This window comes from Bubalus kerabau, chromosome 13, assembly GCF_029407905.1.
Source record: "Bubalus kerabau isolate K-KA32 ecotype Philippines breed swamp buffalo chromosome 13, PCC_UOA_SB_1v2, whole genome shotgun sequence".
Classification (NCBI taxonomy): Eukaryota; Metazoa; Chordata; class Mammalia; order Artiodactyla; family Bovidae; genus Bubalus; species Bubalus kerabau.
The window spans coordinates 60,305,586-60,332,700 of NC_073636.1; the positions used below are offsets into that span (position 1 = coordinate 60,305,586).

A 27,115-nucleotide genomic window follows, 5' to 3' on the forward strand; every position below is an offset into this window, starting at 1 on the left:
CACGTGGGTTCAAGCCCCAATCCGAGGGAAACAGCTTCAAAACCATTTCCTTGTGTGTTCTCCCACACGTGCCATGTCTCCAGTAATAAACTTTGTACCTGCTTTTACAGTTTTTGCCTCCTTGAGAAATTCACTTTTCAAACAAGGCAAGAACCAGGGCAACTTTGCTTCCAGCCTCTAGCCCTTGGTGGTCTAGCAGCTAGGATTTCTAATTTTCATCCAGGCTGAGTGAAGTTGCTCAGTCGTGTCCGACTCTTTGTGACCCCATGGACTATAGCCTACCAGGCCTTTCCATCCATGGGATTTTTCAGGCAAGAGTACTGCAGTGGGTTGCCATTTCCTTCTCCAGGGGATCTTCCCAACCCAGGGATCGAACCCAGGTTTCCTGCATTGTAGGCAGACGCTTTACCCTCTGAGCCATGAGGGAAGCCCAGGCTACTCAGGTCCAATTCTTGGGCAGGGAACTAAGATCTCACTTTAAGCTACTGCTTGCTGGTGTCTCTTCAAGACCAAGCCCACAACCACGATGAACACTAAAAGGCAGTCACTCTGCAGCCCCACACCTCCAGAATGTATGTTTGTGGGTCTCAAGGTTGCCACTTCTCATAGCCACAAGGCATCTGTTCTATGGAAAATGAAAAGTTTTCTTTTATTGAAATTAGGTCATATCCCACAGTCTGTTCAACCCTTCTCGGGAGTCTGGTACGTGCCCTGCATCCTTGTGCTGAGATTTTCATCCCTGCGTTTCTCACCTGGATATGCAGATGCTTGAGGTTTCATTTATTCTCTCCTTCACTAATTCAACAAAGAGTCAGTAAGCAGCTGTTTAATGCCAGTGACTGCAAGTCATAGGAGATAAAATGAGAGCTAACATTTGCTGAGGACTCATCGGGCTTCCCTGGTGGCTCAGCTGGTAAAGAATCCACCTGCAATGTGGGAGGCCTGGGTTTGATCCCTGGGTTGGGAAGAGCCCCTGGAAAAGGGAAAGACTACCCACTCCAGTATTCTGGCCTGGAGAATTCCATGGACTGTATAGTCCATGGGCTGGCAAAGAGCCAGACATGACTGAGCAACTTTCACTTTCACTAAGCATCAAACATTGCTCTTAGCAGTTCACATTGAATCCTCAGAACTCTCTGAGGTAGGAACCATGAGGAGTTCCACTTTACACATCAGGAAACTGAAACTTAGAGAGATAATCTATCTGCCCAAGATTACACAAGCAGTAACAGCTAGGTTTCAACACCATGTGTGTGTTCTAAAGCCATACTGTGTTGGAAACAGTCACAGCTCCTGCTGTTCACGAGGACTGTGGCCCTTGGGGAAGACAGACACTTAACATGGCGCCAGAGGGCATTCACTGGCAACTGTCTGATGGAGCCTAGGGACGTAGAAAGGTATCCTTGAGGAGGGGATACCTAAGCTGAAACTAGAAGGATGAACAAGAGCACATCAGTGGATGGCTCCTGTGTGCTGAGTTGCTTCAGTCATGTCCGACTCTTTGCAACCCTATGGACTGTAGCCTGCCAGGCTCCTCTGTCCATAGGATTCTCCAGGCAAGAATACTGGAGTGGGTTGCCATTTCCTCCTCCAGGGGATCTTCCCAGGGATCGAACCTGTGTTTCTCTTGTCTCCTGCATTGGCAGGTGGGTTCTTTACAACTAGCACCACCTGGGAAGCCCAGTGAATGGCTCAGTGGTAAAGAATCCGGATGCCAATGCAGGAGACACAGGTTCAATCCCTGGTCCAGGAAGATACCACATGCTTTGGAGCAACTAAGCCTGTGCACCACAACTACAGAGCCTGTGCTCTAGAGTTGGGGAACCGCAACTACTGAGCCCATGTGCTACAAGTACTGAAGCCTGTGAACCCCAGAGCCCATGCTCTGCAACAAAAGCCACCACAGTGAGAAGCCTGCGCTCTGCAACCAGAGAGTAGCCCCTGCTCCCAAAACTAGAGAAAAGCCCGCACAGTGATGAAGACCCAGCACAGCCTAGATAAACAAGTAGAAGAGTGATCAGGGGAGGAGGAAGAGAAGAGCATCCCAGGGAGGGTGGCAAGAGGAAAGAGGGCAAAGAAGCTGAGGACCTCTGTGACAGGATTGTGTCTGAGAAGTTGCCCTTGGAGCAGAGGCTGAAGAAAGTGAGGAAGCCACGAGGGAAGGGTGTTCCAGGCAAAGGGAGCACACAAAAGCTCTGATGCAAATACTTGTCTGGCACCTTCAAGGAACAGCAAAAAAGGCAGTGTGCCCAGAGTAGAGGAAGCTGCTGAGAAGCCTAGGAGATGAGATGGAGAGCTAGTTGGTGCACCTCACAGAGGTCTTCCAGGCCCTCAGACTTTTTTTTTTATTTTTTAACACAGATTGAGATGAGGAGCCATGGAAGGGTTGGGAGAGACAGTGCCTTGTTCAAGGCTCTCACAACATGAACAACAAGAGTGATATTCGCTCAGTCTTGTCCGACTCTTTGCAACCCCATGGACTGTAGGCCGCCAGGCTCCTCTGTCCATGGAATTCTCCAGACAAGAATACTGGAGTGGGTAGCCATTCCCTCCTCCAGAACAAGAAGGCAGGGACTTTGTTTTGCTCCCTGCTAATGCCCAGCCCCGAAAGAGCACAAAGAGGGGGTAAGAATACACAGAAGAACTATACAAAAAAGACCTTCATGACCCAGATAACCACAATGGTGTGATCACTCACCTAAAGCCAGACATCCTGGAATGCAAAGTCAAGTGGGCCTTAGGAAGCATCACTACGAACAAAGCTAGTTCAGTTCAGTTCAGTTCAGTCACTCAGTCGTGTCCGACTCTTTGCGACCCCATGAATCGCAGCACGCCAGGCCTCCCTGTCCATCACCAACTCCCGGAGTTCACTCAAACTCACGGCCATCGAGTCGGTGATGCCATCCAGCCATCTCATCCTCTGTCGTCCCCTTCTCCTCCTGCCCCCAATCCCTCCCAGCATCAGAGTCTTTTCCAATGAGTCAACTCTTCGCATGAGGTGGCCAAAGTACTGGAGTTTCAGCTTCAGCATCATTCCTTCCAAAGAAATCCCAGGGCTGATCTCCTTCAGAATGGACTGGTTGGATCTCCCTGCAGTCCAAGGGACTCTCAAGAGTCTTCTCCAACACCACAGTTCAAAAGCATCAATTCTTCGGCGCTCAGCTAGTGGAGGTGATGGAATTCCAGTTGAGCTATTTCAAATCCTAAAAGATGATGCTGTGAAAGTGCTGCACTCAATATGCCAGCAAATTTGGAAAACTTAGCAGTAGCCACAGGACTGGAAAAGGTCAGTTTTCATTCCAATCCCAAAGAAATGCAATGCCAAAGAATGCTCAAACTACTGTACAATCGCACTCATTTCACACACTAGAAAAGTAATGCTCAAAATTCTCTAAGCCAGGCTTCAACAATACATGAACCATGAACTTCCAGATGTTCAAGCTGGATTTAGAAAAGCCAGAGGAACCAGAGATCAAATTGCCAACATCCCCTGGATCATCGAAAAAGCAAGAAAGTTCCAGAAAAACATCTATTTCTGCTTTATTGACTATGAGAAAGCCTTTGACTGTGTGGATCAAAACAAACTGTGGAAATTTCTTAAAGAAATGGGAATACCAGACCACCTGACCTGCCTCCTGAGAAATCTGTATGCAGGTCAAGAAGCAATAGTTAGAACTGGACATAGAACAACAGACTGGTTCCAAATCAGGAAAGGAGTACGTCAAGGCTGTATATTGTCACCCTGCTTATTTAACTTATATGCTTCATGTGAAATGCTGGGCTGGAGGAAGCACAAGCTGGAATCAAGATACCCAGAAGAAATATCAATAACCTCAGATATGCAGATGACACCACTCTTATGGCAGAAAGTGAAGAAATGAAGAGCGTCTTGATGAAAGTGAAAGAGGAGACTGAAAAAGTTGGCTTAAAGCTCAACATTCAGAAAACTAAGATCATGGCATCCAGTCCCATCACTTCATGGAAAATAGATGGGGAAACAGTGACAGACTTTATTCTTTTGGGCTCCAAAATCACTGCAGATGGTGATTGCAGCCATGAAATTAAAAGACGCTTGCTCCTTGGAAGAAAAGCTATGACCAACCTAGACAGCTTATTAAAAAGCAAACACATTACTCTACCAACAAAGGTCCTTCTAGTCAAAGCTATGGTTTTTCCAGTAGTCATGCATGGATGTGAGAGTTGAACTATAAAGAAAGCTGAGCGCTGAAGAATTGATGCTTTTGAACTGTGGTGTTGGAGAAGATTCTTGAGAGTCCCTTGGACTGCAAGGAGAACAAACCAGTCAATCCTAAAGAAAATCAGTCCTGAATACTCATTGGAAGGACTGATGCTGAAGCTGAAACTCCAATCCTTTGGCCACCTGAGGTGAAGAACCCACTCATTGGAAAAGACACTGATGCTGGGAAAGATTGAAGGCAGGAGGAGACGAGGACGACAGAGGATGAGATGGTTGGATGGCATCACCGATGGGATGGACATGAGCTTGAGTAGGCTCCGGGAGTTGGTGATGGACAGGGAAGCCTGATGGGCTGCAGGTCCCTGGGGTCACAGAGTCGGACGCGACTGATGACTGAACTGAACTGAACTGAAAGAGTTCCCTTGGTTCCACTCAGTTGCACAAGTGAATGAACGAAAGAATAAATAAATGAAATGAGGAAACGACTCAATGAATAATGTGAAACTGAATCCTTTGGCGATCTTTCATTCCACAGGTACAGAGTGTTGGACCCGCCCCGCCTCTCATCCTCCCCGCGCTCCCTCCCCCGCCGTTAGACTGAGGGTCCGGGCTGCGGCCGCCAGAGGGCGCAGAGCGGCGGCGTTTCCCGCACGGAAGGTTTTGCGTTAGGCACTGTATGGGGCGGGGCCTGCGGGCGGGCTCCACTCGGCTGGACCTGGTCAACCGGAGGACGGAACGCCGCGGCGGGGCTGAGGCTGTGCAGTGATACCCGGGGCAGTTTGGGCGGCGCACCGGGCGAAGATGGCGGCGGAGCGGCAGGACGCTCTGAGGGAGTTCGTGGCGGTGACGGGCGCCGAGGAGGATCGGGCCCGCTTCTTCCTGGAGTCGGCCGGCTGGGACCTGCAGGTAGCGCCGGGAGGGGGGCCGCGTCGGGCAGGCAGGGTACTATGGGGAGCAGACACCTGGTGCCTCAAGCCCTCGGCGGCCGAAGCGCACAGTCATGCCGCCGGGCTGCGGCCCGACCCAGGCCTCAGGGTCCTGGGGCCGCTTGCCACGCGTCGCCAGCTCGTCCTGGGCGAGGGGAAACGCAGGCCAGCCCAGGCCCGGACTGACCTGGTCTATCGGGCTTCGTTTTTCCTTTTTGGCTGGCTCTCGGGTAGGCGAGCCTTTGGGCACAGCCGCAGCCCGCGTGGAGACGGGGACCCTGGGGGCGTGGCTGCCGCGCCAAGTCTCGGCTGCGGCCCCGGCCGGACTGACCAGCTCCCGGGTGGAGCGGGGCGACGGGGGGCACGAGGTGCTCGTTCATTTCCATTTCCGCAGCCTCCGTCACACGCCCCCTCGTACCTAAATGCTGGGAGAAACTGGGTTGTGGCACAAAGTTGGATCCTATTCATCTTTATTGGGTAACTTCTCTGTGAAATGGGAGTCTTCTTGGAGCTTATCGTGTAATTCACTGGCAGGTATTAGACATACATAAAATACTAGAAGAGATTAAGATAAAGTACACCAGGCAGGGATTTTGGTAAACTGTTGAATCCTCTGTGTCTAGAACAACACCTGACACGTAAATAAGCACTCAGTGATTAATTGTAGAAAGAATTGCATACATGTTTTTGGCCAACCTACATCTTTGATGGATGACGATGATTAATATTTATTAAGTGCCTACCATGAGCTTTATGTATCTTAAGTTATTTAAGCATTGCACTTTGAAGCTGAAGTTTAGGAAGTTAAGTAATTTGCTGAAGGCCTCACTAGCTACCAGGTGGAAGAAATGGCATTAGAACTCAGTTCTGTCTGATACCAGAACCCAAGCTCTATTAAGCTCTGCCACCACGTGCCCTGGGACTTTACATACATGATTTGGTTTATCCTCGCCACATTGTGAAGTGAAGAAAACTTCTTCATTTGAGGAAATTGATGAATTGGAAGCTCAGAAGGCAAGTGATAGGCCCAAGGTCACACACCCAGAGGTTAGGATGTGAACTGGGTCTGTTGACTTCACTATTCACATGCTTCACGAAGGCATAAAGTTAGGTAAAGCATCACAACTGTATAGACATATGGTGTAAAGCCCCTGTGCTGGGTGAAAATGCAAAGTGCGGCTTCTACTTGAAAGACCTAGAAGCTCCCAGTGTTACAGTTGGCAGGTCATCGGTCTCGGTCTCCTCATGCTGTTAGTGCGGAAGCACGCTCACGTATGTGACGTGACTTGCCCACGACTTGGACATAGACCCCCCCCTTGATGCCATTCAGTGCATGTCCCGTAGCACAGTGCCTCCTGGCTGGCTTGCTAAAGTGTGTCCTGTAAAGGCACGCTGCTTCCCACAGGCTGGTTGTGTCCCACAGCAGCTCCCTGTCTCTGCAGTGTGGTGACCTTGAGGACAGGTGCCTTGTCTTGTCATCTCTGTAGACCTCATTGCGCTCTTACTTAATTGTGCAGAGTAAGTGTCGGTCGATCAGTCCTGTCTGACTCTGCGATCCCATGAACTGTAGCCGATAGCCCACCAGGCTCCTCAGTCCATGAGTTTCTCCAGGCAAGAATACTGGCGTGGATAGCCATTCCCTTCTCCAAGGGATCTTCCCTAACCAGGGATTGAACCTGGGTCTCCTGCAATGCAGGCAGATTCTTTATTGTCTGATCCACCAGGGAAGCAGTGATTAGTAAATACCTATGCATTGACTTCATGCAAGAAACATCCAATCACAAATGGCTAAAAGAAGTCCATATTCCTTCTGTATGTATAGAGCTAAGACATGATTGTGCATAAATGTTAATGGATGCTCTCATCCATTTTGCAGGTTGGTGAGATGAGTGTCCCCATTGCACAGACTAGGAAACAGCCTCAGAGAAAAAGTAAGAGTAGTCATCTGTAGTGACCTCGCAGTTTCCAACTCCTGGCTGTCACCTGAGAGCTGAGAGCAAGAGCCTGAGCAGACTGCCTGGGATCAACCCTGGCTCCACTCTTTACCAACTGTGTAACCTCAGACAGTTTTCTTCTTACCACTTCTCTGTCAGCTATAAAATGAGATGATGATAGCACTAACTCCATAGGGTTCTTTAAGGATTAAATAAGTTAGCACAGATAGAGTTGCACTCAGATCAACATGGCACATAAATGAGTGTTCAATAAATGTACACTGCTTTTACTAGATCACATTTCCTCATAAAATGACATTGAGGAGTGTCTCCATCCCAGCTTTTCTTTTTGCCTTCTTTTTCCTTTAGTAGTTGGAATTTGTTTCAGGTGATATGAAAACAAATAGTTGGGCCACTAATCTTTTGGTCTTATTTTCTATGGCTCACCATATACAGACTGCCTTATAAGCATGGGCCATATTTTTGTGTCTTTGCTCCTTTATGTTCAAAGGGAACATGTTAGATGAAGGCCTGTTTAAGGATCCCATGTTACTGCCTGTCTGTTTCAGATTGCCCTAGCAAGCTTTTATGAGGATGGAGGGGACGAAGACATTGTGACCATTTCGCAGGCAACCCCCAGTTCAGTATCCAGAGGCACAGCCCCCAGGTAAGGGCCAACTTCAGTTATTGCTACATTGGTGTGCTTCCAGCAGTGGTGGACTGTTTCCTGACTTGACAGAGGGTTCAGGCCTGGGAACCTGGACCAGTGGGTTTGAGGGAGAAAGACTGACTGGTGGGCAGTAGTTTCTTGCAAGACTTATTCCTTTTGTGTGGAGATGTGGGATTCTTAACTGAGTGTGCTTTATGATCCAGTCCTGAAGGAAACCACAGAACCAACTATTTAAATGTTTGGGGAGGGGGTCTCTTATTTATGAAATGTGAGGAGTGGCTTCTCCATTTCTGAAAGTTTTTAAGTTGAAACTGAAGTGCTTCCTTTCAGGGAGGCTGTAGACATAAAAGATTAGGCCAGATGACTTTAAAAAGGCTCTTTAAATATTTTAGGATGCCTATTACCCTATTTAAAAGACTTAGACAAACTAAACCTGTTAACCCGCTCTTTCCCAGATTGATTAGGGAGACCTTGTCTTATTTTGTGAAACAGTGTTAACCTTTGCGATCTCATTTGCATCCCCTGTCCTGGCTGTACTGACTCCAAGATTCTTAGAGCAGATCACTACTGTGATCTGCAGATTGCAATAATTATTGCAGGACTTCATGAGACAAGCAGGGCCTCTTCCTTTAAAGGTGTGGAACCACATCTCCCTTCTGTGCTGAAGCCTTTTCTACTCTGGTGTATGTCCTCAATTAGTTTGAGTTTGCATTCAACTCCAGAACACACATATAGGGTTTCTTTGCTGGTGTGAAGTGATAAATTGTGTTTCTCTCTGAGGACATCTGAGATTTAAATTATATTTCCCCTCTTTCAAGAAGGAACACTAATCCTAGCTGTCACTGTTTCCTTAACTTCTTCTCTATTTCCAGAGGAGAGAGGTAATAGGCAGGACATCTTTCAGTTCTTCATAGATGCTAACCTGTGAGGTATCAATGATGACACATCAGGATATTACTCCCTGGGACCTGGTTGGTAGGGTAAGGGCTCTTCTGCACTACTCATAGAGACAGCTAATTTCCTGCAGTGTCTTTCACAGGCACACCAGATTACTGTTGGGTGTTGGCACAGAAATAGAGAGGAGGAGAAATTGAAACCTAGCTTGTGATGTCAGTCACATGTTCATACCTGTCTTCTCTGGTAGACCCAAAGTCCAATCCAGACAGTGGTTTATTAGAGCCTGGGCTTGGAGCCTAACTGCCCACCTTCATATTAGAGCCTAGGCTAGAAGCCTGACCGCCCACCTTCATACTAGAGCCTAGGCTAGGAGCCTGACTGCCCACCTTCAGGTTAAAGCCTAGGCTAGGAGCCTGATCACCCACCTTCATGTTGGAGCCTAGGCTAGGAGCCTGACCACCCACCTTCTTGTTAGAACCTGGGCTTGGAGCCTGACCTCCCACCTTCATACTAGAGCCTAGGCTAGAAGCCTGACCGCCCACCTTTATGTTAGAGCCTAGGCTGGGAGCCTGATCACCCACCTTCATGTTAGAGCCTGGGCTTGGAGCCTGACCACCCACATTCATGTTAGAGCCTAGGCTAGAAGCCTGACTGCCCACCTTCAAATCCCAGCTCTGTCACTTGAGAGCTTTGTGACCTTGAGCAGGTTACTCAACATCGCCAGTCCCTCAGTTTCATTACTTGTCAAATGGGAAGGATAGTAGTGCCTACCACATGGGCAAATAAATGAGTTAATACAACATGGAACATGTTAACTGCTATTACTGTCATTTTTGTATTACCATTATTAGCATCCATTCTCATCTTCCCCATTCTTTTATTTGTTCCCTGTCTCATTCCACAAGTTCATATGTTAAGAAGAGTTAAAGAACCAAGGAAATAGAGTTTATCATTAAGACCAAGAGAAGTAAAAGACTTGCACACACATGCAGTTCTAAAGGTCTTACTTTGCTTTGGTTAAGCCTCAGACTTGGTACTGGGCTTAGGTGAAACCAAGGAAAAGGGAGAGGGAACGCACCATGTGTTACATCATGGTCCTTGTGCAGATGGTAAATGCTAACTGCATTCTCAGGAGAAGGCAGGCATGTGTTAGCACCCACGAGGAACTCTGTGTGGGGCCTGCCTTTCCCCTGTTTGACCTGACCATTGCAGGACACTTAGCCTGCTGCTGAACTCTCCCCGCCCCCGACCGTCATCTTCTCGTACTCTTTCACGTTGTCACTACCTCTGTGCATAGCACTCAATTAGTAAGCTCCTAATGTGGAGGCTAACCCCCTAGGAGGGATCTATGGAATGGATGTCAGAAGGTCCGTAAATTACCTGAAGTTGTATGTAATAACTTGTATATATGTTGAACCTTTTCAGGCAAAAATATTCGTAGCTTTTTACCAGATACTCAGAGGGCTGTGGGACATAAAAAGGTTAACCATAGGTACAGGAGAAAGTCTGAACTCCTCAATAATAACAGCTATCATTTATTGAGTGCTTATCAGCTGCCAGGCACTAGGTTTAATGCTTTACTACAACCCTGTGAGGTGGCTACTGTTATTTTTCCCATTTCACAGATGAAAACACTGAAGCTGGGCTTCTTCCCAAGATCACACAGCTAGTCAGACAAAGATTTAAAGGCAGATCTGTTTCTGCTTCCAGCACTCAGCTCTCAGCCAGAATGATGTACTGCCTCTCCCTGTGGACATTCAGCATCCTCAGGAGTTTGCAGTGAACCTGCCATCCTCATCTTAGCCCCCTTTTCCTCCTTTCTTAAATCTTTATTTCAACCAAAGTGATTTGTTTGGTGTCTCAGTTCTGCCTTAGTTCTTGGTTCTTCTGCTTTTGTTGGAGCCACTCATCTGACTCGACATGCCTAGTCTCTTGCTTCCTTTCCACCTGTGCAAATCCTTGTGTCCTTCCATGTGTAGCTCCCTCCCCACCTTCTCTACTAAGTATGTAATCCCCAAACCCAGAGGCAGCACAGACTCCATTCACAACCCACATCTGCATACTATTCAGTGACATCTCTCCTATGTTGTCTTGAATTCTTCTGATGATTACCAGAATGTTTTCTCCCTGAGTAAATTGTAAGTTCCTAGAGGTGGAAGGGCTAGTATTTCAGAAGCACCCACCATCTGTCTGGCCCTGCCAGATACTCTTTCATACATTATCTTCTTACACCTCAGTATCCACTGTGGAAGTAGGTAGGGTGCTCACCATTTCACAGGTCTGGATGCTGAGCCTTAGTCTGAGTAACACATTTGCCCTTACGGCAAATTCAAACCCAAACTCGTCTAAATCCAAAACTGCTGCTTCTGCTAACTACCTTCCTGTCCAGTATCTCCCACCCCTGTACCTAGCACAGGGTTGAGTAAGAGGGATGCTGTTATTTCTTCCTTTTTTTTTCTTCTTTCATTCAACAAAACTGTACTTTCTTAAAATGTTAGGGGCCACCGTTGTCTGATTCTCTAAAACTATATTGTCTAATATGGTAGTCTCTAGCCTCAGGTAACTGTTTAAATTAATTAAAATTAAATAAAACAAACATTCAGCTATTCATGCTCAGTTACTGAATTTTAAATGCTCAATAGCCCCATGTGACTAGTGGCTTCCATATTGGACAGTACAGATACAGCATTTCTGTCACGGCAGAAAATATCGTCTGACAGAGCACCTTTGTGCCACTTCAGGGTGCCTGGGAGATAGAGTTCTGATCCTGAAAAGTTGAAATTTCTGAGACATTTTGCCAGTTTGTGGAAGATACAAGACCCAGTATTCTTAAATTGGTGATGTCCCTAGGACATCTGTACTGTTAAGGTAACTCTGAGAACATTACTCCAGAACAGTGGTCCTCAGACTTGAGCATGTATCAGAATTACTTGGAGGACTCCTAAAACCAGATTACTAGATACTCCTTTTAGGGTTTCTGATTGAGGAGGTCTAGGGTAAGGTGAAGGATTGCATCTGTCTGAATTTCGAGGGTAAATGCTGATACTCCTAGTTCAAGGACCAACAGTTTGATACCTTCTGCTCAAGAGTAGTACTTGAAAAGTGCTGCACTGTCTGTCAGCACCCCAGCTGTTCACAGTAAGCCCACGAGGTTGGTGCTGGTTGTTTCCATTTTCACATGAGAAAATGAAGACTTAGAGAATTTCAGTAGCATGCCCAAGATCCCAGGGTTGGAAGCTAAGTTGGGATCGAGAACTTTTGGGGAAAGAGAACTATAGCCAGAGCAAGTGGTTTGCTCAAGCTGGTGGTGGTGGTGGTGGTGTTCAGTCACCAAGTTGTGTCAACTCTTTGTGACCCCATGGACTGCAGCACACCCCTGTCCCTCACCATCTCCCACAGTTTGCCCAAGTTCATGTACCTTGAATCAATGATGCCATCCAACCATCTCATCCTCTGTCACCCTCTTCTCCTTCTACCTTCAGTCTTACCCAGCATCAGGGTCTTTTTCCTGTACACATGTGTATTTGAAGGTGTTTAACAATGGAGAGAGAGAGAATTTTTTTTTCCCATAGATGATAAGCTGAGCATCTGTAGAAAAATCCATTGGGAAGAGTCATGAGTGGAATTAGCTTTCCTAGGTGGTTCAGTGGTAAAGAATCCGCTTGCCAATGCAGAAGATGTGAGTTCGATCCCTCGATCAGGAAGATGCCCTGGAGAAGGAAATGGCAACCCACTCCAGTATCCTTTTCTGGGAAATCCCATGGACAGAGGAGCCTGGCGGGCTACAGTCCAGGGGGTCACAAAAGAGTGGGACACGACTTGGTGACCAAACAGCAGGCCTTTAAGGCACTAGTACAGATCTTACTCACTTGCCTCCTTTTAGACCATGTTGTGTAGAGCGTGAAGGAATGCCCAGGAGGTTGCTCTCAGCTCACTCAGGCAGGAGTGTATTTGCTACACCATTTGCTGGTTGTCCTCTTATGTCTAGTTGGTAGAGCCTCAGAGGGTATTCTGTCCTCTGATTGTCTCCCTGAAATAAATCTTTCTTCAAGACTGAATGGGAGTAAACAACTCCTTCTTAGCCTCACTAAATCGCTATTACCCCCTTCCCCTCGTATTAAAGAGAAACAACTTTTTTCCCCATAAGAGATACAGAAAATGTTTTTATAAATTCTGTGTCTCATGGTCCTTGAAAAACTAAGATTGTTCCTTGAGGACAAATCTAAACTAGGAAAAAAGTGGCAGTGTAAGACAACATCAGAGGAGGGAGTTAACCTTTCTCATAACGTGTTTAGTGGGCCCTCTCCACCGCACCCTGTACTTGACTAACCTACAGCGGAAGCAGACAGGGGCCTCTTCACGCACATATTTGTTTCATTTCTGTTCCTTGATTTGTCCTTTAATGTGTTGCTGTCACTGGTTTCTGTGTGTGCCTGTACTGCTTTCCTATAATGCCCTGCTGGTCCCCTTTCCCCACCATCACCACCATCCATTATCCAGTTGACTGATGGTCCTCTCGTTCATCGGCACTAGGTCCAAATGCCGCATTTCTCTGGGAAGCTTTTCTTGATACTTCCCCCACCCCCACCTAGAACAAAAGACTCTGCTCTCACGTCCCATGTGCTTTCCTTTGTCACAGCCCCTATTGCACAGTATTTAATGGATGGTTTCCAGGCCAGAGTGCCACTAACCTGTAAGCAACTAAAGGGTAAGAACTGTGCCTGATAATTTCACAGACCTAGCATCCAGTTCAGTGCCTGACACACAGGCATCCTCCCAATATTTAAAAATTATATGATGAAAATCACTATCCGGTAGTGTGTTTTTAAAGTAGTACAGTCCCTATCGGGTTCCCTCCTCTCCCCTGCTGCTGCTGCTAAGTCACTTCAGTCGTGTCTGACTCTCTGCGACCCCAGAGATGGCAGCCTACCAGGCTCTTCTGTCCCTGGGATTCCCCAGGCAAGAACACTGGAGTGGGTTGCCATTTCCTTCTCCAATGCATGAGAGTGAAAAGTGAAAGTGAAGTCGCTCAGTCGTGTCCGACTCTTTGTGATCCCATGGACTGCAGCCCACCAGGCTCCTCCGTCCATGGATTTTCCAAGCAAGAGTACTGGAGTGGGGTGCCATTGCCTTCTCCATCCTCTCCCCTAGGAGAGCTTAAATTGGATTCTACTTTACTTCTTGATACACTTCCTATTTATTCTTAGTCCTGGGTGACCTTGAATAAATATCACATTGTTTAGCATATAAACATAAGAGAGAGAACCCTCTCTACCTAGATCCTCTTCCTGCCCCACCAAAAAACCTAAACCTCAGTGTCCTCAACTTTTAGCAGTTGATGATGGAGTTTACCTTTTTTTAACTCCCCATGAGATCAATTTGCTCCTTTCTGTGTCTCCAGCGATAATAGGGTGACATCCTTCAGAGACCTCATTCATGACCAAGATGAGGACGAGGAGGAAGAGGAGGGTCAGAGGTGAGTCTTTGTTGGGGACACAGTCCACATGAAATTCTGTGATAATTACCTAGAAGGGCCTAGAAGGATAAACGTGCTCCGTTATCATTAACCATTAGTACTGTGAGCTAGTCACACACATACTAGGAACAGTTTTCCAGTCCCTGTAGCTTAGAAGTGATCCTGGTCTTCTTACCTTTTTTTTTTCATTTGGGGTTTGTTTTTTTTTGTTGTTGTTTTTAATTTTTTAAATAATATGTATTTATTGAAGAATATTAGGGAAAAGGAAATAAATCTATAAGGAAAAAAGCCATTCATAGTATTATAACCCAGAGGTAGCCAGGTATCAATACTTTTGGTGTATTTCCTTCCAGTTTTTTCTTAATTGAAAAAGCAGTATGTTACATAATCAACAGGAAAATGGGCTTACAAATGTATATTCCCCTGTTATACAGACACAGTACTGTTTTTTGTTGGCTTGCTTTTAACCTTTAGGAATGTTATAATAAAACTGGTGTCCATTGTGGAAAATATAGCATAATGAAGAAAATATAACACTCACCCACCCTTTGGTCACTACAGTTAATATTTTGGCATATTTCTACTAAGTCTTGGTTCTGTGTATAAAGGTAGCTTGTTGATACCGTATTTTACATGATGAAGATTAGATAAGTTTGTTTCTTGCTTTTGTAGAATTAATGCTACATCTTGATATATAATGCTACATATTTCTCTGTGTCATTAAAATTTTTGATAAGTGTTTTCACTGACTATAATAATAATCCATCATATGGAATGTTTGATGTTTAGATCATTTTCAGTTTTTTACCACTGTAGATATCAATGCTGTGAACATCTCTGTGTATTAATCTTTGACTACACTTCAGGTTATATTAAATAGTTTCTAGAAATGAAAATACCAGGTCAAGGCCATGAATATTTTTAAGGCATTTGATCATATGTTCCTAGTTCATAAGCCAGGGCTTTGAGATCCCATAATAAGGACCTTACAGAACTTTACCTGGAATGAACAAGGCTGAACTGGCTGCAGCCTCATTTTACAGGTTTTGGTTCTCCATGGAATCTGCCTGGGTCTGTCAAACATTCCTGAGGAACATTGTGTAATAACCATTATGGAAATGCAGTTACCTCATTGTGGTCAGTCTTTGGAAAGTGAGCTCAGAAATTACATATGTTCTATTCTTTGTTTTCATCCATGTAGTGACTTTTGCCCTACCTCAGCATTCTATTTAAATATACTCAAAGTTTAGGAATAAATGTTAATTTCAGTGTTTCAATGCCCCTTGAAAGACAGTGTCATCAAGTAAGTGAATGCCCAACTCCTAAATAACCTCTCCCTAGTTCTCCTGTCTGGTCACGTCCTCCAGGCAGTGACCTTTATTTCACATCTGGAATTACCTCTTTGATCCCTCAGCATTTCAGACCTAATGACACTGTTCCTCTTGTTCATGCCAAGGCCTAGGGTTTTGCCTCCATTCCCTGGATAATGTCAAGACATGGAAGGCTGAGGCTAATTTTTATAGGTTCTCAGTTCTCCCCACTGAGATGTGCTGTTGACTTAGCTGTGAATAGGAGTGAGAAGGAAGCAGCCAGCTAAGGGTGCATGACTGTAAATTTTCAAACCCAGGTTAAAAAACTAAAGTGCTAACTTAATCTCAAGCTTTGCTTGGCCCCTTACAAAGCAGATGTGGGTATCTTGGGGCTTATATTTGAGCTTCACTGACCACCTCCAGTACCCACTCTCATCATCCTCCTGGTGTATGTCACAAGAATTGCAAGGCGAAGTAAAGCTTGGGTGAGCTCTCGGTGCGGTATCAAACCACCTTACATGTGTGCGTTACTCTGTGCTTGTTCTTTTGCATACATCTGCTGATTTGAACCTCACGGCCCTGACTTAAGGAACAGGTAGGTAGGACATGTGGTTCTTCCCTTCCATTTCAAAGAAGGAAAGTGAGGTATAGCTCAGTGCACTGGCTTGCCCAGATCACTCAGTGACAGAGCCACCAATGGAACCTTACTGCTTGTACTAACCATGCCACTGCCACCATTAATCCGGGGCTGCTAGTGGTAGCTGCTTCTCACTGTGCACATCGTGATCATCTCCTGGAACAGTGTTGGCGTTTAATTCCCAGAGCTAACGTGCTGTCATGCATGCCTGGAATGCCCTTTTCTGGTTTCTTTACCTGATAAACTCATCATCCTCAAGGTTTAGCCCAGAAAACACCCTTCCAGGAACCCTTGACTGTTCTCCCTGATTCTGTATTCCCAGAGACCCCTTCCTTACCTTTTCTGTGGCTCACACTGCAGTATGCCTGCCTGCCTCTTTACATGTGTCTCCCACTAGACAGTAAGTTCCATAAAAATGAGCATTGGTGCCCTTTGCCTCATTGTGCCCAGCTCCTAGCCCAAAGCCTGGCACATGCTCTGTTTATATTTTCTAAGCGTATTTGGTGTTAGATGTGTATTTTCTGTGCAGGTTTTATGCTGGGGGCTCAGAGAGAAGTGGACAGCAGATTGTTGGCCCTCCCAGGAAGAGAAGTCCCAACGAGCTGGTGGACGATCTCTTTAAAGGTGCCAAGGAGCATGGAGCTGTAGCTGTGGAACGAGTGACCAAGAGCCCTGGAGAGACCAGTAAACCAAGAGTAAGCATAGGGGCTTGATGTCTATGTCCATAGGACTGAGGTTCCAGAGCAGGGGGAAGGAAGCCTTTATCACCCAATAGTGACGGAATTGTTTTTGTTTTTCATTTGCTCACTTCCTCTTGTGCAGAAGAGCAGTGCAGTTTCTCTTACCTTTTAACATAAAATCAAGATTTGGGGTAAAATTTTCAAACCTGTGGTCTAAATCAGGTTCTGCCAGTTGTTTTGTTTGGCCTGATCAACTTGATTCAATGTCTTGCCTTATTTTTTTTTTAATTTTAATTAAATCAGTAGCCATCTGTTTTACATAAAATCTGAATTTCTGCCTTCTTTGTGAAAATCAAAAAAGTATCTGGTGTTACCCTGCACCGAGATTCCAGCATGGTCGTGATTAACTAGATCTTAGTAGCAGCCATTCCCTTTAGCCAAGCAGCACTCTGTCCGGTCACACCTTTCCAGTTTTTACCCCAATCCTGACCTGGTAGCTCTGAGTTTGCTACTCAGAGAAGGCATACCTCATAGTTAATAATCTTGAAATAACATTTTGTCTGAATAACCTGATCACTGTTGACCCAACTCCTTAGGTGTTTGTGGACTTGTCTTTTATAGCCATTTGCAGGCGGTGGCTACCGCCTTGGAGCGGCACCAGAGGAAGAGTCTGCCTACGTGGCAGGAGAAAGGAGGCGGCATTCTGGCCAAGATGTGAGTGTGCATCCATCTTCTGTAGGGAAGCTCGTGGACTGTTTAATTACTTTGGGGGAGAAGTTAATCCTATGAGTCAGCAGCCTCTGAGAGGGAAGAGGCAGTACATTTGCTGTGTCATCCATGAATGAAAAGGCTTACCTGAGAAGCACAGACAGCTCTCATCTGGCTGGACGGTGGCAGGGGGAGCTGGATAAGTTGGGGTGGGCAGAGTGGATGGACAAATAAAGGAGTTTTCTGAGCGTTCCATGAGTCTCAGACAGAGGGATAGTGATTCCAGGGTTCTCTGATGGTGTGGACAAGGCTAAAGAACTTGGTCTTTAGATCGCCCCCCCCAATTCTTGCCTGGAGAATCCCAGAGACAGAGGAGGTAGGAGGCCGTCTATGGGGTCGCACAGTCGGACACGACCAAAGCGACTTAGCAGCAATAGCAGCAGCAGGGAGGCTTGAAACATACTTTTAAAACTTTTTCCTATTGTTATTCAGTCCTTTTTCCCCTGTGCATAGGGGGTCCCCCCTTCTCTACTAAGTGTAATAATGCTATGAGTCAATTTTGAAGTTTATGCCATAAACATTTTTTATCTTACTGATTTACAATGTTGTGTTAATTTCTTCTGAACAGCAAAGTGACTCGGCTGTATATATTCTTTTTCAGTGCCATAAATGTTTTCATATGACCTTGTGAACATTAGTCTCCATAATGTTTTTGTTTTTAATCATTTTGGGTTTTTTTCAAAACAAAGTCAAGCAAGAAGGAAATAAAAATTCTATCTGCCTGAGGCAGCAGCTGCTAATATGTTGTTCTTTAGCCCTCTAGACCCTTTCCTGTGGATGTGTACAGGGAGTTAACAAATTTTGTAGATATCATTTTTAATGACTGCAAAATAGTCCATGTAAAATTTGCCATGCTAATGTAGTTGAGCACGAGCTGTGTGCCAAGCACGCTGGCAACCCTACAGATAGGGAAGCTGCAGTGTCAATCAATTGAGTCATGTGCTCAGTGCCACTTAGTGAATGGCAAGATCAGACGCAGATCCTGGTCTGCTTAAATCAAAGCCTATTCTCTTAACTTGTGCCATATCACCTTATTTTAGGTTAATACTTATTTCATTGGTTGTTGATTGTTCTCCTTATGCATGAGTATATATGTTTGTCTGTCTGTGTGTTTTAGTAATGACACAGTAAAATAGTAAAAAACTCGCTAATTTGCAGGTTCACACTGGTGTGCTTGCCAGGTTCCTGACAATGTATGGGCTGCTTACCTCCTGTTGTCATAGGTTCATGTAGTGTTGAAGCTCTGGAAGACTGGATTCAGCCTGGACAATGGTGAACTCAGAAGCTACCAAGACCCATCCAATGCCCAGTTTCTGGAGTCTATTCGCAGAGGGTGAGCAGAAAAACCCTTTTTCAGGTTCCATGTCAGTGAGTGAGATGGCAGATGGGAAAGAAGAAACCAATTCAAATGTTTATTATTTAAGAAATTTAAAATTTTAAGCAGATTTAACATAGTTGAGAAACAGATTCACAGATCTGCTTCCAAAACCCTGTGTATCTGCTTTTCCACTTTGGGCCTAGGTCAGAGCCAAGTCACCAGATATGACTCTAGGCAGGCATGAGAGAAGGGGGAGGCAGCAGTGAGCTCCCCATGGAGGCCCATCAGTTGGAGATGGGAAGTTTCTCCTCCTTTTGTACCCGTCAGTGTCATTCCCATCCTGCTCTGTGTGGGCCCCAGCACTGCCTTTTCTCCCACAGAGAGGTGCCAGCAGAGCTGCGGAGGTTAGCGCACGGTGGGCAGGTGAACTTGGACATGGAGGACCATCGGGATGAGGACTTCGTGAAGCCCAAGGGAGCCTTCAAAGCCTTCACTGGCGAGGGTCAGAAACTGGGCAGGTAAGGAGCAGCACGGGTGGGGTGGAACTGTGTGGGTCTCTCCTTTGGGGCCCAGCAGACCCTGTGCACAGCTCACTTGATGCAGCTCTTTACTGTTTATTACAAAGTACTTCAGATTTTATCTTTATGGGAGGAAAAGTATGAGAACATAGGCTTTGGCGTTAACTAAGTCTAAATCTCTTCTTCGCTTTCTAGCCATATGACTTTGGACTGTACAGCCTCAGTTTTCTCAGCTTAAAGTGGGGCTAGTAAGAGCCCTTATCTCCTTGACTACTGTGGGGAGGAACACGTAGAGCACTGTCCTACAATGAGCAGTGAAGGTAACACGTTGCTGCTTGGACTTGGTCATCTAGGGTGCTCAGGGCAGAGAGCACCTCCTCGATGGCTCTAAGGCTGAAGCAGACACATGTATTCAGGTCAGTCAGAGGGGTTGAGGAATCCAGCCAGCCTGCAGCAGCATCGTTCAGGATCCAGGGAAGCTCAAGGACGTTGTTGCCCGTGTGCAGGCTGCTGCTCCAGTGTTAGGGGCGTCTTATTTTTACCTCTCTGGTAAACACTGCCTGACACTTAACTTTGTCATTCCCTGTGACTGTTTTGCCTTGTGTCTTCTGCCACTATCTCTGTCTTGCATTCAAACCCCTCATATTAACAGGATCTGATTGGTTGATAGTTCCTGTTAACTGTGATCAGCAGAGTTCTCACACCAGATCCTTGACGAACCCACAGATAGGCAGCCTTTTCTCAGGGACCCACTCAGCTTTGGCTGTGCACGGGGTCACTTGGTCAGTATTCTTCTGAGGGATCTGTGCACACAAGAGGCTTTCAGCGTGGTGAAACATGGTACAGTCCTTACTTCACAGAGGGAAAGCTGAGGCTCTTGGACTCTAAGGATTACCCTTAGGTGCTCCCTGCAGTGCCACCAGGACTAGAACCTGGTCTTCTGATTGGCACTCCTTCCCACACTTCTGCACAGCATGACCCTACTTCTGACCTAGCTCTGGCAGCTTTTGAGCTCGGTGCTACCCTTGCTCACCTCACCAGCATGTTCAGGAATCAGAGTGTGGTCTGTGCTCTTTACGATTCTGACTGGCCCTCTCCTCGAATCCCCTGCCTCCCTGCTGGCCATTTGTGCCTCGTCAGGAGCAAGGGTCATAGCTCTGTTAGAGATAATAGACTGCGATTTACCAGGACCAAAATACTGAAGTCACCCTGCTCTCATCGTTTCATCTCCCACATTGAGCCCAGTGGGTTAGTCTGGGACAGCTGTTCTCAGAGTGATCCATCTATGACTTCCTTGTCAATTGTGGTAAGCTTTGTGGAGCACCACTTAATTTTTTTTCCCATATATTATTGAAAATAAAGTGTGTTTATCTTTTAAAATAGGAAATACAGATAAAGAGTAAAAGCTATTCTTAAACCTAACAGCTAGATATATCCAGTTAGTATCTGAGGGTGTGTGTGTAAAAACAAATGTTCTATGCCCTACTGTTTTGCCTAGTCAATGTAGTCTGGCTATCGTTCCAGATCAGTAAATGCATTTCTACAATATTTTTTTTAATGCTAACATAATTTTCTATCCTCCGTATGTGCTATAACTAGTGCCTGCTATTAAGTATTTACGTGATTATCAGTATTATGAACATTGCAGTGGTTATCTAATTAAAGCTTGATATACCCCTGATGTTGTCCTGGAAGTAGTACAACAAGTAGCTCAGAAAGTCTTCACGCTGCCCTCAGAACATGGCAGCCTTCTTTCACCCGCCAGTAGTTTTAAGGAAGGACTCAGAACACCTTGCAGTTTGGGTTTGTCTGGCTTCATATTAACCAAAAATGCTTCTGCTTTTGCAATGTCTTTATTGTGTGTACAGGACAATACGTCTCAAAAAATTAAGATATTTTAAGGAGACTTAGGATGAAGTGAAGTGTTAGTCGCTCAGTCGTGTCTGACTCTTTGTGACCCCATAGACTGTAGCCTGCTAGGCTCCTCTCCATGGGATTTCCCAGGCAAGAATACTGGAGTGGGTAGCCACCCCCTTCTCCAGAGGATCTTCCTGATCCAGGGAGGGAACCCTCGTCTCCTTCATTGCAGGTGGTTTCTTTACTATCTTAAGTCACCAGGGAAGCCCTCTGTTTTAGGATGAGACTACGTTATTAGTGCAGATGATGAATCAACAGAGCTTGATAATCAGACATGATGCTTGTCAGCTAAATAAATGTTCATTGCCAGTTCCACTTTGATTTTCTAGCTTTAGTTTTTCCAATAAATTTTACTGTGCTTTCCATCATTGTCTTGTTAAATAAAATGATTAGGAAGCCAACTGTTTTAAGAAATTTTTCTCAAGTTTCCCTCAAAAATTGATCAATCCTTGTTTTTTCTCCAATTACCTAGAAAAATAAAGTGAATGAATAGATTTTTCTCAGTTCAGAAATTAAAAAAAAATTCTTTCAGTTGCATGAAAGAATGTAGGTTTTGTTTTAGATTTTGCATTTGTTTGTTTGGATGGGAACTAATCTGAAGATTTGAGAAGCCTGCATTTGATTTCGAGTAGCAAACACCACAAGCGCACTTGGGATGGGGTGAGGGCGTCACTGCTGCTGGGATGAGCTCCGCTGCTCCCCATGCTTGCTGCAGTGCTCGTGCAGCATGGTGGCAGCAGAGCACTTTAGTGCCCAGTTTATTCCTCTACAAAGCAAATGAGCAGTCATGTGATTCAGCTTCTCTCTCATTCAGGCCTTTCTGGCAGCCAGCAGCTTCAGTGAGTACCTGTCGTACTTGGAACTGTTATAAACAGTTGAGGGCCAGGCTACCTAGAATCTAATTAGAGAGTTGACCTAATGCTGTTAAAACTAATGAACAGAACAGAGTAGATCTTAAGCATTTACAGGTGCAACATTTAACTTTCTGTGATGGGTGTAATTTATCTGTGTGTCTCATCTTTTGAGTCCCACACGTTGTGAGGTCAATACATAGAAGAAGTTTTTCTCATAGCCAATAACTGTGGCCAGTGTTCTCTTCTGATCTCCACTCTGTAATTCTCTAAACCCGTATTTTTGATGTTCACAGAAAGTAAGTTCAGTTTTTAGTTCTTGCTGACTGTGTGCTCTGGGGCAACATTTCTTGGACTGTTCCATGAAATGATCTTCAGGAGGTTAACATGAAAGAAGAACATGGTGGTCAAATAAGTTTGCCTTCACTTCACAACCTCTCAAAGTGTTAGTCCTTCAGTCGTGTCTGACTCTTTGTGATCCCATGAACTGTTAGCCTGCCAGGCTCCTCTGCCCATGGAATTCTCCAGGCAAGAATACTGGAGTGAGTTGCATTTCCCTTCTCCAGGGGATCTTCTTGAACCAGAGATCGAACCCGGGTCTCCTGCATTGCAGACAGTTTCTTTATGACCTCTCAAGACCTTTAATGTGTTAGTGGCCTCTGACGCTGTTGGTATAATATGTGACATTTCCAGAACCTTCTGTAGATAACTCAAGGGACTCAGGTCCCAGGGAACACACTTAGGAAAGCACTTTCAGTTGGATTTGCTAAGAAGACCCTTTTTAGGTTGTAAAGATCAGAGGAAGAAGTGAGGTGGAGGAACTGATCTAATTAGAGGCTTTAGGGGAAGGCAGGGGGATTCTCATCTAATGGCCTCTATTCCCTGCAAAGGTCTAGGCCAGGACATCTGCTAAGAGAAAAAAGAGAGAACGCCTCCACACGGTTGTGGAGAATTGGGAATTTGTGTGCATTTTGTGTTTGTCCACCTCCCTGAATGTAACACCCCTTTAATTCTCACAATAGTCCTTGTTAAAGAATCTCGTTACTACTCTTGTTGAAACTCAAAGAGCTTAAATATCTAGCCCAACATCACTATAGCTAGTTGGTGAATTCAAACCCTGGTCCATCTCATTCCAAGATCTGAGCTTTCCACACTGCAGCAGGCACCATGTCCTGTTCGTATTATATACTTAATCCCTGTGGTGCAGGCACTTGGTTGGCTTTCCAGAAATCTGAACTGTCTCCTAATAGTTGGCCAGTGAGTACGAGATACCCCATGAGTGAGGCTGCTCTAGGGCAGGCAGGCCTGAAAATTCCATCAGAGGATAAGAATCTGGACTTGTCCTTTACATCCCAACGGTCACCTGCCAGGCTGTGTGACACCCACCTCAGTTGGAGACTTGGAGTACCCCCTTCCCATTCTGTCCTTAGCCTCTCACTGGGGCTAAAACTCATCCTGGTCTGTTGGGTCCTCCAGCGTCAGGTCCCAGTCTCTTCCAGCCTAGGCTTTCTTGCATACTGCTTTCTTCCCTTCAAGCTCTGTTCAATTGTGGACATCAGGGAAGAAGGGGGTTGGTAACTTGCCTAACTCCAGGAGTGAGGGAGCTGGCAGTAACTTGGGGGTTGAGGTGAATTCTGCTGGACCTCTAATTTCCATCAGAGCAGGGATTCTGTCTGGTCACTCCTTATGTCAGTAGCAGCAAACAGCACCAGACATAGCAAATGCTCAGTAAAATCCTTGACAGGATTCTACTCCTGCTGGGGCTTTGTTTCTGTTCATGTCCTGATGCGATCCTCTCTCCTCAGCACTGCCCCCCAGATATTGAATACCAGCTCTCCAGCACAGCAGGCAGAAAATGAAGCCAAAGCCAGCTCTTCCATCTCAATCGATGAGTCACAGCCTACCACAAACATCCAAATACGGCTTGCTGACGGTGGGAGGCTGGTGCAGAAGTTTAACCACAGCCACAGGTACCTTGCATTATGGGCCCTGGCTTATTCTAAGAGGGTCCCAGAAACTCCCACAGATACGTGAGTAGAGGGAGCAGTTCTTCCCCCTAAACACCAGCAGACTCTCCAGGCTCTCTGCAGAGGAGGCAGTGGGGTAGGAAGCTGTGCACGTCTGAAGTCTTTGGTTTGGTCCCCCCTCTTCCATTAAGTGTAGCCAGTGACTGCTCCCTCTCCCTCGTGTGGGTCACAGATTCCTCAGATGGATTTGTTCCAAACTATTTGTTCATAGGAAGTTTGATGCAAAAGCCCAAGAGTAGAACAGATGAAATCTGAACTGCTGTGGTTGATGGAGTGGGGAGGGGACGAAATGCAGCATCCCACTTACTCATCCCACTCATCCCACTCCTCTACCTCCCGACCCCCAGGAGGCCTCTGACAACCTCTAGGCTATGAAGGTCTCTGAAATCCGGACTTGGAGAATTCTAGAATACCTGTTCTATCTCAGCTTATCTGGGCCAGATTGAAACAAACTGCCTCTGCAACTTAAAGATGGGGAAGCCGAGGCACAGAGTGATGAAGGGATTAGCAGGGGAGGACTCTTGCCAGTAAAGATATTTGGCAAAACAACTCTCTTTTTCCCTAGAATAGCAGTGTCTAAATTTCATCAGTCATAGGCCATATAAATCAGAACCCATGTGGGGCCCAGGGAATGGCTTGCCTTGAGTGTTAACAGGCTTCACATGAGGTTAGTGTGGAGCAAGTGTAATGAGGATTATAGAAGAGGAATCAGGCAGAGAAGCCCCTGGGAAGAGGGACCAGATGTGGGCAGAGAGCACAGCACGGTGAAGAACTGAAGGGGGGAGGTAGGAGAGCAGGGGAAGGAGGCTGGTGTGTAAATAGGCAGGACTTGGGACTACAGTCAGGAGGTTGGTGTTTATAGCAAGGAAAGAAAGTTTAAAAGAAACTTTAGTCGCTCAGTCGTGTCCAATTCTTTGTGACCCCATGGACTGGGGTCTACCAGTCCATGGTAGACTGTAGCCTACCAGGCTCCTCTGTCCACGGCATTTTCCAGGCAAGAGTACTAGAGTGGGATAACAAGTAAGACGGGAGCAATTCTGAAAGATTTTAAGAGTGACATGAGCTCTTGTGTTTCCAAATGGCATTTTGGCCACTCTGGAGGATGGGGCAGAGGAAGGGACCTGGGGAGGTGATGTTGCCTCCCTCTAGCCTGGGGCCGGGAGGGTGAAAGTGGGTAGCAGGCAGCAGAGAACACCGCTCACCCGCCTCCCCACTCCACCAGGATCAGCGACATCCGACTCTTCATCGTAGATGCCCGGCCGGCCATGGCTGCCACCAGCTTTGTCCTCATGACTACCTTCCCGAACAAAGAGCTGGCTGACGAGAACCAGACGCTGAAGGAAGCCAACCTGCTCAATGCCGTCATCGTGCAGCGGTTAACATAACTGCCAGACCCGGCCTGCAGCCTCATCTCCCTCCCGTGTCTCCCATGGCCAGCTGCCCTGTGGGGACCACCCTTCCACCCACTCCTGCACACCCTGCATCCAGTGCCACGTCTCCTCCGTAGCTCTGGGTTCTTAGATCTCAGTTGGACATTTGTTTTCTCCTTAGTTGCATTTCCTGGGTTTTTGTGATGATCAATGGACTTTAAAGAAAAAAATAAAAACAACCAAAAAAAAAAAAAAAATGGAAGGAATATCACCAGCATGTTGTACAGAACGTTTCCCACTGAGGCAGGCTTTGATTACCGTGAAATTGTATTTGTCTAGGGTGTGTGGAGGAGCCTTCCTTCCATCCTCTCTGTGTAAAAATTGCATGTGGCACACAACACCCACCCACTAAGTGTGACCCCCGCCACCCCTATGTAGGGAAGAAAGGGGGGAGACTTAAGAGAAAAAGGCTTTGTAGCACTCATTACATAAGAACAAATTTCTTGCCTGGATAAAACCGGCAGCAACAAGAGTGCCCTGAAGCATGAGATCAGATTCAGAGGCACACCGCTCCTTTTACTCAAACCCTGGGAGGTGTATACTCCCCAGGCCTTGGCCAGTTGAGATTCTGACTACATCTGCTTTGGCCCTTTCCTCCCTCATCATCTGGGCTGCTGTGTCATTGCTGTATTTCATGGAGAGATCTGTCCCTCAGAGGTAGGGGAATCTTTTTACTGGGAAACAGCTTGTGCCAGTTCAGTGAGTTCAGAGTCAGGGTGTCTTGGCCTGAAAGAGAAACAATCAGCATATCACCGAGCTCCTGTTAATGTGTGGCAAATCACATGTTGAAGAGGTGGGTTCCCTATGCTTCAAGCTCCTTGTGCTGGCATTTGTAGGAGGCTCTTGCTGACTAAAGTTAGAGTGTAAAAAGATGGCTTTGGTGTGCAGGCCCGAGTTCTGACTTGCACCAACTTAGGCAGTAGTCCCAGCCAGGCCAAGACCCTCCCCACATGAAGTGTGAGTCTGGGAGAGGAGGACCACTGGGGTCTTGGATGGAAGCCTTTCCACCCCCTGCTAAGTGAACTCCAGAATCAACACTGACTCAGAATCGCCTGGTTTCAAATCATAATGTGGCTCAGTCTGTTTCTAAGCAGTCATCACCAGTCACTTTCTCTTTTCTGCTTCACCCACTGCAGTGAGCCAAGAGCTATCACTGCTGGTCCTCAGAGTCGGGGGAGGCCTTGGGTTCCCAATCCAGACCTATCCTGAGAAAGGGAGTTGGTACTTCTGATCCCAGAGAGGCAGTTGGGGCAGGGCTGCAGGGTGTCCTCCTGCAGGTGGAGAGAAAGGAAACCAAATGCTGGTCTGGAGAAACTGGAAATTATTGTCGCCTTGACCATTAAAAACCAATATGAGGACAGTGGAGTTTTTGTACTCCAATGGGTTGCTCTGAAGTGTAATGACAGCAACCATAGTATACTTCAGTGCTGCACAAGAATCCCATTGTACAGTGCCAAAACCTAAAGCCCAGGCCACACGGCTGTAAGTGGTAAGGCCTGTCTGTCCGCAAGGCCTCTGCTCAAACACCGTGCCCCATACACATATACTCCAGCCCTAT

General features: G+C 46.3%; 1 protein-coding gene across 1 annotated transcript; it reads left to right on the forward strand.

Moving 5' to 3' along the window:
• Positions 1 to 4,868: 4,868 nt before the first annotated feature.
• Positions 4,869 to 25,754, forward strand: NSFL1C (NSFL1 cofactor). The gene is made up of 9 exons (XM_055544655.1): positions 4,869 to 5,104; positions 7,628 to 7,725; positions 14,027 to 14,101; positions 16,578 to 16,743; positions 17,350 to 17,442; positions 18,720 to 18,829; positions 19,195 to 19,332; positions 23,906 to 24,070; positions 25,350 to 25,754. Exons 1-9 carry the CDS (start codon positions 5,000 to 5,002, stop codon positions 25,510 to 25,512), a joined length of 1,113 nt encoding a protein of 370 aa, XP_055400630.1. The 5' UTR covers positions 4,869 to 4,999; the 3' UTR covers positions 25,513 to 25,754.
• Positions 25,755 to 27,115: the final 1,361 nt, after the last annotated feature.

Excerpts from the sequence above, each read along its gene's own strand:
- NSFL1C (XM_055544655.1), top strand. The coding sequence starts at position 5,000 with ATGGCGGCGGAGCGGCAGGACGCTCTGAGGGAGTTCGTGGCGGTGACG. Across the intron at positions 16,744-17,349 it reads GAGAGACCAGTAAACCAAGA|CCATTTGCAGGCGGTGGCTA; the intron begins GTAAGCATAGGG and ends TGTCTTTTATAG. Across the intron at positions 19,333-23,905 it reads GAGGGTCAGAAACTGGGCAG|CACTGCCCCCCAGATATTGA; the intron begins GTAAGGAGCAGC and ends CTCTCTCCTCAG.